The following is a 12,037-nucleotide window of genomic DNA, read 5'->3' on the forward strand; positions in this document are numbered from 1 at the left end:
ACGTTTCTTCCTTCTTTCCTTCCTTCTTTTCTTATTTCATCCTTTCTTTTTCCTTCCTTTCTTACTTTCCTCTTTCCTCCTTTTCCCCATACGTTTCTTCCTTCTTTCCTTCCTTCTTTTCTTATTTCCTCCTTTCTTTTTCCTCCCTTCCTGCCTTCCTTTCCTCCGTTCCCCCATACGTTTCTTCCTTCTTTCCTTCCTTTCTTCCTTTCTTTTCCCTCTCTTCCTTCCTTACTTTCCTCCGTTCCCCCATACGTTTCTTCCTTCTTTCCTTCCTTTCTTCCTTTCTTTTTCCTCTCTTCCTTCCTTACTTTCCTCCTTTCCCCCATACATTTCTTCCTCCTTTCCTTCCCTCTTTCCTTATTTCCTTCTTTCTTTGTATTTATTTCCTCCTTTCTTTTCTTTTTCCTCCCTTGCTTCCTTACTTTATTTCCTCTCTTCCTTCCTATCCCCATATGTTTCTTCCTTTTTTCTTTCCTTCCTTTTATCTTTCTTTCTTACTTTATTTTGTTTCCTCCTTTGTTTTCTTTTTCCTCCCTTCTGTTCTATTTACTCCTTTCCTTTCTTTTTCCTCCCTTTCTTACTTTCTTTCCTCCTTTCCTTCCTTTCCCCCATCCACACCTTCCTTTCCCCCATACATTTTTTTCCTTCATTCCTTCCTTCTTTCCTTATTTCCGTTTTTCTTTTTATTTCTTTATTTCCTCCTTTCTTTTTATTTTCCTCCCTTCCTTCCTTACTTTTCTCCTTTCCCCATACGTTTCTTCCTTCTTTCCTTCCTTCTTTTCTTATTTCCTCCTTTCTTTTTCCTCCCTTCCTGCCTTCCTTTCCTCTGTTCCCCCATACGTTTCTTCCTTCTTTCCTGCCTTCTTTTCTTATTTCCTCCTTTCTTTTTCCTCACTTCCTTCCTTACTTTCCTCCTTTCCCCCATACATTTCTTCCTTCTTTCCTTCCTTATTTTCTTATTTCCTCCTTTCTTTTTCCTCCCTTCCTTCCTTACTTTCCTCCTTCCCCCCATACGTTTCTTCCTTCTTATTTCCTCCTTTCTTTTTCCTCCCTTCCTTACTTTCCTCCTTTCCCCCATACGTTTCTTCTTTCTTTCCTTCCTTCTTTTCTTATTTCCTCCTTTCTTTTTTCTCCCTTCCTTCCTTACTTTCCTCCTTTTCCCCATACGTTTCTTCCTTATTTCCTTCCTTCTTTTCTTATTTCCTCCTTTCTTTTTCCTCCCTTCCTTCCTTACTTTCCTCCTTTCCCCCATACGTTTCTTCCTTCTTTCCTTCCTTTCTTCCTTTCTTTTTCCTCTCTTCCTTCTTTACTTTCCTCCTTTCCCCATACGTTTCTTCCTTCTTTCCTTCCTTCTTTTCTTATTTCCTCCTTTCTTTTTACTTCCTTCCTTACTTTCCTCCTTTCCCCCATACGTTTCTTCCTTCTTTCCTTCCTTCGTTTCTTATTTCCTCCTTTCTTTTTCCTCCCTTCCTTCCTTACTTTCCTCCTTTCCCCCATACGTTTCTTCCTTCTTTCCTTCCTTCTTTTCTTATTTCCTCCTTTCTTTTTCCTCCTTTCCTTCCTTACTTTCCTCCTTTCCTTTCTTTCCTTTCCCCCATACGTTTCTTCCTTCTTTCCTTCCTTCTTTTCTTATTTCCTCCTTTCTTTTTCCTCCCTTCCTGCCTTCCTTTCCTCCGTTCCCCCATACGTTTCTTCCTTCTTTCCTGCCTTCTTTTCTTATTTCCTCCTTTCTTTTTCCTCACTTCCTTCCTTACTTTCCTCCTTTCCCCCATACGTTTCTTCCTTCTTTCCTTCCTTATTTTCTTATTTCCTCCTTTCTATTTCCTCCCTTCCTTCCTTACTTTCCTCCTTCCCCCCATACGTTTCTTCCTTCTTATTTCCTCCTTTCTTTTTCCTCCCTTCCTTACTTTCCTCCTTTCCCCCCATACGTTTCTTCTTGCTTTCCTTCCTTCTTTTCTTATTTTCTCCTTTCTTTTTTCTCCCTTCCTTCCTTACTTTCCTCCTTTTCCCCATACGTTTCTTCCTTATTTCCTTCCTTCTTTTCTTATTTCCTCCTTTCTTTTTCCTCCCTTCCTTCCTTACTTTCCTCCTTTCCCCCATACGTTTCTTCCTTCTTTCCTTCCTTTCTTCCTTTCTTTTTCTTCTCTTCCTTCCTTACTTTCCTCCTTTCCCCCATACGTTTCTTCCTTCTTTCCTTCCTTCTTTTCTTATTTCCTCCTTTCTTTTTCCTTCCTTCCTTTCCTCCTTTCCCCCATACGTTTCTTCCTTCTTTCCTTCCTTCGTTTCTTATTTCCTCCTTTCTTTTTCCTCCCGTCCTTCCTTACTTTCCTCCTTTCCCCCATACGTTTCTTCCTTCTTTCCTTCCTTCTTTTCTTATTTCCTCCTTTCTTTTTCCTCCTTTCCTTCCTTACTTTCCTCCTTTCCTTTCTTTCCTTTCCCCCATACGTTTCTTCCTTCTTTCCTTCCTTCTTTTCTTATTTCCTCCTTTCTTTTTCCTTCCTTCCTTACTTTCCTCCTTTCCTCCTTTTCCCCATACGTTTCTTCCTTCTTTCCTTCCTTTCTTCCTTTCTTTTTCCTCTCTTCCTTCCTTACTTTCCTCCGTTCCCCCATACGTTTCTTCCTTCTTTCCTTCCTTTCTTCCTTTCTTTTTCCTCTCTTCCTTCCTTACTTTCCTCCTTTCCCCCATACATTTCTTCCTCCTTTCCTTCCCTCTTTCCTTATTTCCTTCTTTCTTTGTATTTATTTCCTCCTTTCTTTTCTTTTTCCTCCCTTGCTTCCTTACTTTATTTCCTCTCTTCCTTCCTATCCCCATATGTTTCTTCCTTTTTTCTTTCCTTCCTTTTATCTTTCTTTCTTACTTTATTTTCTTTCCTCCTTTGTTTTCTTTTTCCTCCCTTCTGTTCTATTTACTCCTTTCCTTTCTTTTTCCTCCCTTTCTTACTTTCTTTCCTCCTTTCCTTCCTTTCCCCCATCCACACCTTCCTTTCCCCCATACATTTTTTTCCTTCATTCCTTCCTTCTTTCCTTATTTCCGTTTTTCTTTTTATTTCTTTATTTCCTCCTTTCTTTTTATTTTCCTCCCTTCCTTCCTTACTTTTCTCCTTTCCCCATACGTTTCTTCCTTCTTTCCTTCCTTCTTTTCTTATTTCCTCCTTTCTTTTTCCTCCCTTCCTGCCTTCCTTTCCTCCGTTCCCCCATACGTTTCTTCCTTCTTTCCTGCCTTCTTTTCTTATTTCCTCCTTTCTTTTTCCTCACTTCCTTCCTTACTTTCCTCCTTTCCCCCATACGTTTCTTCCTTCTTTCCTTCCTTATTTTCTTATTTCCTCCTTTCTTTTTCCTCCCTTCCTTCCTTACTTTCCTCCTTCCCCCCATACGTTTCTTCCTTCTTATTTCCTCCTTTCTTTTTCCTACCTTCCTTACTTTCCTCCTTTCCCCCATACGTTTCTTCTTTCTTTCCTTCCTTCTTTTCTTATTTCCTCCTTTCTTTTTCCTCCCTTCCTTCCTTACTTTCCTCCTTTTCCCCATACGTTTCTTCCTTCTTTCCTTCCTTTCTTCCTTTCTTTTTCCTCTCTTCCTTCCTTACTTTCCTCCTTTCCCCCATACGTTTCTTCCTTCTTTCCTTCCTTCTTTTCTTATTTCCTCCTTTCTTTTTCCTTCCTTCCTTACTTTCCTCCTTTCCCCCATACGTTTCTTCCTTATTTCCTTCCTTCTTTTCTTATTTCCTCCTTTCTTTTTCCTCCCTTCTTTCCTTACTTTCCTCCTTTCCCCCATATGTTTCTTCCTTCTTTCCTTCCTTTCTTTTTCCTCTCTTCCTTCCTTACTTTCCTCCTTTCCCCCATACGTTACTTCCTTCTTTCCTTCCTTCTTTTTTTATTTCTTCCTTTCTTTTTCCTTCCTTCCTTACTTTCCTCCTTTCCTCCTTTCCCCCATACGTTTCTTCCTTCTTTCCTTCCTTCTTTTCTTATTTCCTCCTTTCTTTTTCCTTCCTTCATTACTTTCCTCCTTTCCCCCATACGTTTCTTCCTTCTTTCCTTCCTTCTTTTCTTATTTCCTCCTTTCTTTTTCCTTCCTTCATTACTTTCCTCCTTTCCCCCATACGTTTCTTCCTTCTTTCCTTCCTTCTTTTCTTATTTCCTCCTTTCTTTTTCCTCCTTTCCTTCCTTACTTTCCTCCTTTCCTTTCTTTCCTTTCCCCCATACGTTTCTTCCTTCTTTCCTTCCTTCTTTTCTCATTTCCTCCTTTCTTTTTCCTCCCTTCCTTCCTTACTTTCCTCCTTTCCTTTCCCCCCATACGTTTCTTCTATCACCCTTTCTTCCTTCTTTTCTTCCTTCCTTCTTTCTTTTTTCTATATAATGTACATATATTAGACAGCTATGCTTTCAAGTTACTTACAAAAAATAATGGAAAACTAAACTTGCCTGGCTGGAAGCGTAATATTAAGAGGAAAAAGCATGCAAATGAAAGTGCATAAGAAGTAACGATAAAACCCCTGCACTACAAAAAAAAACAACAACAACATCCGCAACATGTTTTCCCGAATATTAGATATTCCAAACGGTTAAAAAGCGAGCACTTTATGAAGCCGACATAAGAATTCTCATGATGTCGCATTGTGAGGCTTTTTGATCTGCTGTATTTCAATTTCTAAGCATTGCAAAAATTTACATTTAGAAGCAAAGGCCTACAACCACTAATATCGCCATGGAAACCAGGATCTCCGTGGATAAGGAGAGAAAAAAACCCTCACAATAGCTTTAATTTCAGACTACACTTTCTGCAAGAAAGAAAAAAAACTGTTTGCAAAGTGAAGAAATGAAACAATAACAGATGTTATTTTTCATAAACTTGTTATGGTTTTTTTTTGCATGCTGCGGTTAACTCCGTCTTGCCCGGATTGGCGTGTTTTCTAGAAAACCGCCCTTCGGTGATAACACGAGCGCTGTATAAATAGGTCAAGTCATGAGGGAAAAGGCAGCAATTACTCTCTCTAAGACAAGATCTATGGTTCTGCGAGGACGCGGTTATCGGCGGCGCGCAGTTTCGGGTGGTGACGCCGCCCGGTCTGTCTTAACATGTTTGACTTGTGTTGCTCCGGATCGGAACACGGAGGTGGGCTCAGCTCTGCCACAGATGGAAACACACGCAGGTAGTCATTGTGGTCAGTGCCGCCATGTTGTGATCCTAAACATTGGATGTGACACCCGAGCTTAGCTTCCTTCCAGTCAGAATCCAGGGCTGCTTTTGGATTGACTTATATGTTGCTTTTATGTCACTAACACTATTTTTTGGTCCTACTGTCTAAAAATGCTGCAAAATTGTCCATTTTACCCATAAAATCAGCCCGGATACCCTTGCAATGGGGCAAATTTCAGGTTCCATATTCTAATATACCTACAACCAAACAATACAGGCCACCCATGCGGCTTTTATGGGTTAGCGCCATCTTTTGCTAATGGGTATTGAGAAGGTTGGCCTAAGGGTTAAGAAAAGTCACTTCAGGGTAGGCAAGAACCAGGCCCATCTTTCCCGTGTGACGAAACATGATACCATAAGAGATTTTGGTTGGACCCCTCTATTTCATATTTGTCACTGGTTCTGGAGGTTCCAGTAAATCAATCTTAAAGTGAACCTGTCAGGTCCAACATGGACCCAGAACCACGAGCAGTTATGGGTGCATATTGCTAATCCCTGCCTAACTGTCCCTGTATCTAGTAGCATAGATACAGAGATCTTTAGAAAAAGTATTTCTAAAGATCCTTTATGATATGCTAATGAGCACAAGGGCTTTAGTTCCCCTGACTTGTTCACCCTCTTAGCATGTTATCAAACCCACAGGGGCGTGCTAACATGCTATTCAATGCCCATTGCCCAACCTCATCGGTGGTGATGCATGTACCTGTGTTTGTTGTCACCACCTCAAAATGCTGGGCATCGGGTCAGTGCACATGATCAGAAGTCCCCGGCATGTCTGGTCATGCGCAGTATGAAGCCAAGTGTATGTATCCCAGCTTCAGAGAGGTCTAGTGCGCATGACCGGAAGTGCCAAGGACTTCTGATCACACGCACAGCATCTGAGGAGGTTACAACAGACACAGGTAGATCACTTGGGAACATTGTAAATGTGGAACGATTACTGCGCTGCTGGAGAAACGACAATTCCTTGCTACTGGGTAAGACCCTATTGCGGTCTTTTCCCTCTAGCTTTTTAAACAGATACGTGCATCACCACTGATGATAACACTGGATAATGGGCATTGCATGGCATGACTATACAGGGACATGGTCTGATCATGCGACATCTCCTGGGCTGGGGAGGAAAAAATAAAGTATACAGACATTACAGCATGGTATCGCAAATTATTCTTTCTGTGAGGTAAAGCATTTCCATGCCTGTTTTTAAAAAATGCTTTACCTCCAAGAAGGAATACTTTTAATGTATCTATACTCTTTTGCGTCCTCCCCTGCCCAGGAGATGTGGTATGATCAGACCATGTCCCTGCACGGTCAGACACGGCCATTACACAGTACACAGCAGGGACACATATATAAGATTATCTCAGTACAGGAACATTTTTTTAATTACATCCAATTGGGGAAATTATTATTATTCCAAAATCTATTTATTATAATGAACTTTGTTCATGGGGGGAAAACCCCTTTACGGTTACATTCAAGTTTTTAATGTAGATTTTGAAGCAGATCCACTCTGAAATCCATGTGCGAAAATGTTGTGTGAACATTCCCAAGTTAGTGTATAAACAAGATGAATAACGCGACCTCGGCACTATAGCAGAAGAGTGCATGAGCTCCCATGTAACGTTAGAGGAACATGGCTGCTTTCTTCCAAGGTCAGTCTTGTTTGTGTGTTGTCTGGTTTGACAGCTCAGCTCAGTTTCATTGAATGAAGCGAGTTGCAAGATAAAGTCCCAGTGTGATGCTAGCCACTACTTACGGGAAGTATGGACGGAGGAGTAGTCAGGAAAGCCGGGATCTAGTTATGGGAGGATGTGTATGAGCACAAGGAGAAAACAGAGGCATAGTCAAGTCAATATCCGAGGGTCAGAAATCCAGGAGAACAGGTAATAGATTCAGGGGAGAAGCAGAGACATGGTCAGGTAACGGTCTGAGGTAAAAAATGCAGGAAGTCACGACAGGAACAGGGTACAGGCAGAGAGAAGTCATATAACAGTCCAGGGTCAGAGAGCAAAGATCAGAACAAATTCAAAGACACAAACCAACAGCACAACTGCAGAACCAGAAAATACGACTGGCGAAGTCCTTGTTTGAGCATGCTCAGTAAAGAAGCCTGAGCAATTACCAGGAAGGTGGAACACCTGAGTAATCAGCACCAATGGAATCCTGCACTGTCGAACAAACTGCTAGTTTAGTAGCACAAGAAAGTGCAGCAGAGCTTCTCCAAAGGCAAGATGCTCTGCAGAGACGAATCGTGACACCCAAGACAAGTATGGCGCTAATTTGTAGCCTTTAGCCCCTGGTAATGACACCAGTGTTATGTGCTTTGCCGTCACTACGCCTCCTTTGCCCATTGCAAGGCTCAGTCTTTGGTTTCCTCCTCCGTTACCCTGCAATCATTTTGGACTTAAAAGCAGCATTTTTAGAAACTACTACCAAAAACAGCCATTGTATTCGGCTTCTACCGATGTAATTCAGGCTCTGCACATTTCGAGAAGGGCATGCCAACAGGTGTCCACTAAAATCTGAATTATTGTAGCACTCACAGGCTTTGTTAAAATAAATCTAATCTTTAACATATCCAATATTAAAATTATCCATCATTTATTTTCTAACAAAAACTTAGCATTTTTGATTCATGGAATTGTCGAAACCAAATTCTGTGAGTGTTCACAATTCTGTGATGGTGTGTGTATCTGTATATTACAGCTTTTTGTTTTGATCCAGAATGGCCTGTTAATCAAAACGGCAGTGCTGGCGGGTACACGTGCTCAACCAGCTTGACGTCCCCTTCCGTCCTCTAGGGGGCAGAGTATGACTAGCATGCATTACTTCCTCCCCGCTTGCCCTGCTTGCAGCTCCGGGAGCGCTTGTAATTGTGCTCTCCACACGAGCCTTTTTCTAGCACATCTATAAGCTGACCTATGCCTTTCTCTCTCTTGCAGATCTTCACGCTCCCAGTCCTTGCCTGAATGTGGAATGCCGTTTTGGAGCCGCATGTGTTGTGAAAAACCAGCAACCAGTCTGCGAGTGCCAACAATTGTGCCAGAGCGTCTATGACCCGGTCTGCGGCAGCGACTCGCGCACTTATGGCAATCCATGTGAATTAGAGTCTACGGCTTGTGCGCTTAAGAAGGAGATCACTATTAAGCACAAGGGGCCCTGTGGTAAGACAACACATCCAAGCTTCATAACCATCAGCTGTCTCGGTGTAAAAAAAAACAAACACATTTTTTCCAGTACCAATACCAAATACAGATGGCTCTTACATAGGATTTGTCAGCAGAACAGCATACATTATTGGATACATCTTTTGAAAGTAATAAGGCTGGTGTACAGTCATGGCCAAACGTTTTGAGATTGACACCAAAATTATATTTTCACATGATCTGTTGCCCTCTGGTTTTTAATTGTGTTTGTCTGATGTTTACATCACATACAGAAATATAATTGAAATCATATTTTGAGTACCAAAAGGTTATATTGACAGAATGAGTTAATGCAGCAAGTCAATATTTGCAGTGTTGACCCTTCTTCTTCAGGACCTCTGCAATTCTCCCTGGCATGCTCTCAATCAACTTCTGGACCAAATCCTGACTGATCGCTGTCCATTCTTGCATAAGCAATGCTTGCATTTTGCCAGAATTTGTTGGTTTTTGTTTGTTCACCCGTCTCTTGATGATTGCCCACAAGTTCTCAATGGGATTAAGATCTGGGGAGTTTCCAGGCCATGGACCCAAAATCTCTGTTTTGTTCCATGAGCCATTTAGTGATCACATTTACTTTATGGCAAGGTGCTCCATCATGCTGGAAAAGGCATTGTTGGGCGCCAAACTGCTCTTGGACAGTTGGGAGAAGTTGCTCTTGGAGGACATTCTAGTACCATTCTTTATTCATGGCTGTGTTTTTAGGCAAGACTGTGAGTGAGCCGATTCCCTTGGCTGAGAAGCAACCCCACACATGAATCGTTTCAGGATGCTTAACAGTTGGCATGAGACAAGACTGGTGGCAGCGCTCACCTCTTCTTCTCCTAATAAGCTGTTTTCCAGATGTCCCAAACAATCGAAAAGGGGATTCATCTGAGAAAATGACTTTACCCCAGTCCTCAGCAGTCCACTCCCTGTACCTTTTGCAGAATATCAGTCGGTCGCTGATGTTTTTTCTGGAGATAAGTGGCTTCTTTGCTGCCCTCCTTGAAACCAGGCCTTGCTCAAGCAGTCTCCGCCTCACAGTGCGTGCAGAAGCACTCACACCAGCCTGCTGCCATTGCGGAGCTAGCTCAGCACTGCTGGTAGTCCGATCCCGCAGCTGAAACAGTTTTAAGATACGGTCCTGGCGTTTGCTGGTCCTTCTTGGGCGTCCTGGAGCCTTTTTGGCAACAATGGAAGCTCTCTCCTTGAAGTTCTTGATGATGCAATAGATTGTTGACTGAGGTGCAATCTTTGTAGCTGCGATACTCTTCCCTGTTAGGCCATTTTTGTGCAGAGCAATGATGGCTGCACGTGTTTCTTTAGAGATAACCATAGTTAACTGAAGAGAAACAATGATACCAAGCACCAGCCTCCTTTTAAAGTGTCCAGTGGTGTCATTCTTACTTAATCATGACTGATTGATCGCCAGCACTGTCCTTATCAACACCCACACCTGTGTTCATGGAACAATCACTAAAACAATGTTAGCTGCTCCTTTTAAGGCAGGAATGCAATGATGTTGAAATGTGTTTTGGGGGTTGAAGTTCATTTTCTTAGCCAATATTGACTTTGCAAGTAATTGCTGTTAAGCTGATCACTCTTTATGACATTCTGGAGTATATGCAAATTGCCATTAGAAAAACCTAAGCAGTAGACTTTGTAAAAAATTAATATTTGTAACATTCTCAAAACCTTTGGCCATGACTGTACTGGTGTACTTTTTAAATCCTTTTTTAAAGTTAAAACTCAATTTCTTCCCACCTAACCTGAGTTATAGACCCTTTGTGTCCCCCTTTTGGCTGCTACTAAATTTCTGCCCATCTAACTCGATTGACCATTCCGCTATGTTCTTCTCCTTGAGGTATCGCTGTCCAACTTAAAGGAATCACAGTTCCCTAAGGTCCCTCCTCCATGTTGCTGCTGAATTTCTACCCACCTTATCTAACTGACAGTTCCTCAGTGTCCCTCCTCCCTGCTGCTGCAGTTTAATCTACCCCCAACTTGCATGGTTAAAGGCTCCTCAGTGTCCCTATTCCCTGTTGTTGCTGAGACCTCTCACTGCTCAGTACAAGCTCCAGCTGTAAGTCAGGCTGTGTGGGCATAGACTGGATATACTAGAACTTGTGTGTGTCCCCCTTTTGGCTGCTGCCAAATTTCTGCCCACCTAACCCGAATGATAATTCCTCTATGCTCTCCTCCTTGAGGAATCTCTACCCATCTTAAATGATTCACAGCTCCTCGAGGTTCCTCCTCCATGTCCCTGATGAATTTCTGCCCATCTTGTCTGATTGACAGCGCTTCAGTGTTTTTCCTCCGTGCTGTTACTGTTTAATCTCTGTCCAACTTGCCTGGTTGAAGGCTCCTCAGTGTCCCTCCTATATGTTGCTGCTGAATTTCTGCCCACCATGTCCGATTGACAGCTCCTCAGTGTACCTCCTCCCTGCTGCTGCAGTTTAATCTCTGCCCAACTTGCCTGGTTGAAGGCTCCTCAGTATCCCTCCTCCCTGTTGCTGAGATCTCACACTGATCAATATAAGCTGCAGCTGTGAGTCAGGCTGTGTGGGCAGATCCTGGATATACTAGGACTTGTCTGTCTCCCCTTTTGTCTGTGGCCAAATCTCTGCACACCTGACCTGATTGACGGTTCCTCCTTGAGGAATCTCTACCCACCTTAAATGATTCACAGATTTTCAAGGTCCCTTCTCCATGTTGCTGCTGAAACTCTGTACACCTTATCTGACTGACAGCTACTCATTGTCCCTCCTACCTTCAGCTACTGTTTAATCTCTGCCCAACTTGCTTGGTTGAAGGCTCCTCAGTGTCCCTCCTGGCTGTTGCTGCTGAGATCTCACACTGCTCAGTATAAGCTGCAGCTTTGAGTCAGGCTGTTTGGTCAGAGATTGGATTTACCGTACTAGGACTTGTCACCTCATCTCACTTTTTGGCTGGACTCATCTCGATATCAGTATTATACATCCATTAAAAGTAGCTACACCGGCCTCATCAGGTTTGTGTTATCTATAGAATCATGTATGCAGTTTGTACTGTGAAGTCTGGTGACGGATCCTCTCTAAGTAACAGCAGAGGGTCAGGATTTAATACAGATTTTTGCTCTTCCAGTTTTCTATGCATGAAACATCTTTATCAAGATGCACACAAGCTCTACTGCAAATCTCTGGAGAAGGTGGAAGATATCATCAAAAATTGTTAGTACAGTCAGCACAATCTCTAATACGAGAGCAGGGAGATTTGGAGGGAATGGTCCAAGTTTATAGGTCAATCTGGGATCTTTCCTGCTGTTTACTGATATGTATATATATATATATATATATATATATATATATACCAGTGCCTTACAGTATATAGCCACAGGCACAGGATGTAAATAATTTATCATGGGTTAAGATGCTGCAAGCTTTACAGTATTCATAACTATCCAGGGATACAGCAGATGGATTTTCTTGAAAAGATACGAGCAAAAAGAAATGAGGGTAAAAAAATCTTACATAGTGTGACTGTGTGCTTAGCACTAAGCGTTCAGAGGTTGGAAAAGTAAATCTGCACATACGGTCCCCGACTCATGAAGCGCTGCAGCAAGATGTGACAACTTTATTAAGCATGTGCCTGTTAATGGATTTGGCACATTTTTC

The 12,037-nt window shown here is 42.2% G+C and overlaps 1 protein-coding gene across 15 annotated transcripts in view; it reads left to right on the top strand.

The window, feature by feature from the left end:
• The window catches only part of AGRN (agrin), a 670,274-nt gene that overhangs the window by 474,365 nt on the left and 183,872 nt on the right, over positions 1-12,037 (top strand). For all 15 annotated transcript variants that reach the window (XM_075327095.1, XM_075327101.1, XM_075327098.1 and 12 more), the window contains one exon: positions 8,142-8,363. In XM_075327095.1, the coding sequence (XP_075183210.1) occupies positions 8,142-8,363 (222 nt within the window). The remainder of the gene's footprint in view (positions 1-8,141; positions 8,364-12,037) is intronic.

Source organism: Anomaloglossus baeobatrachus, chromosome 11, assembly GCF_048569485.1.
Source record: "Anomaloglossus baeobatrachus isolate aAnoBae1 chromosome 11, aAnoBae1.hap1, whole genome shotgun sequence".
Classification (NCBI taxonomy): Eukaryota; Metazoa; Chordata; class Amphibia; order Anura; family Aromobatidae; genus Anomaloglossus; species Anomaloglossus baeobatrachus.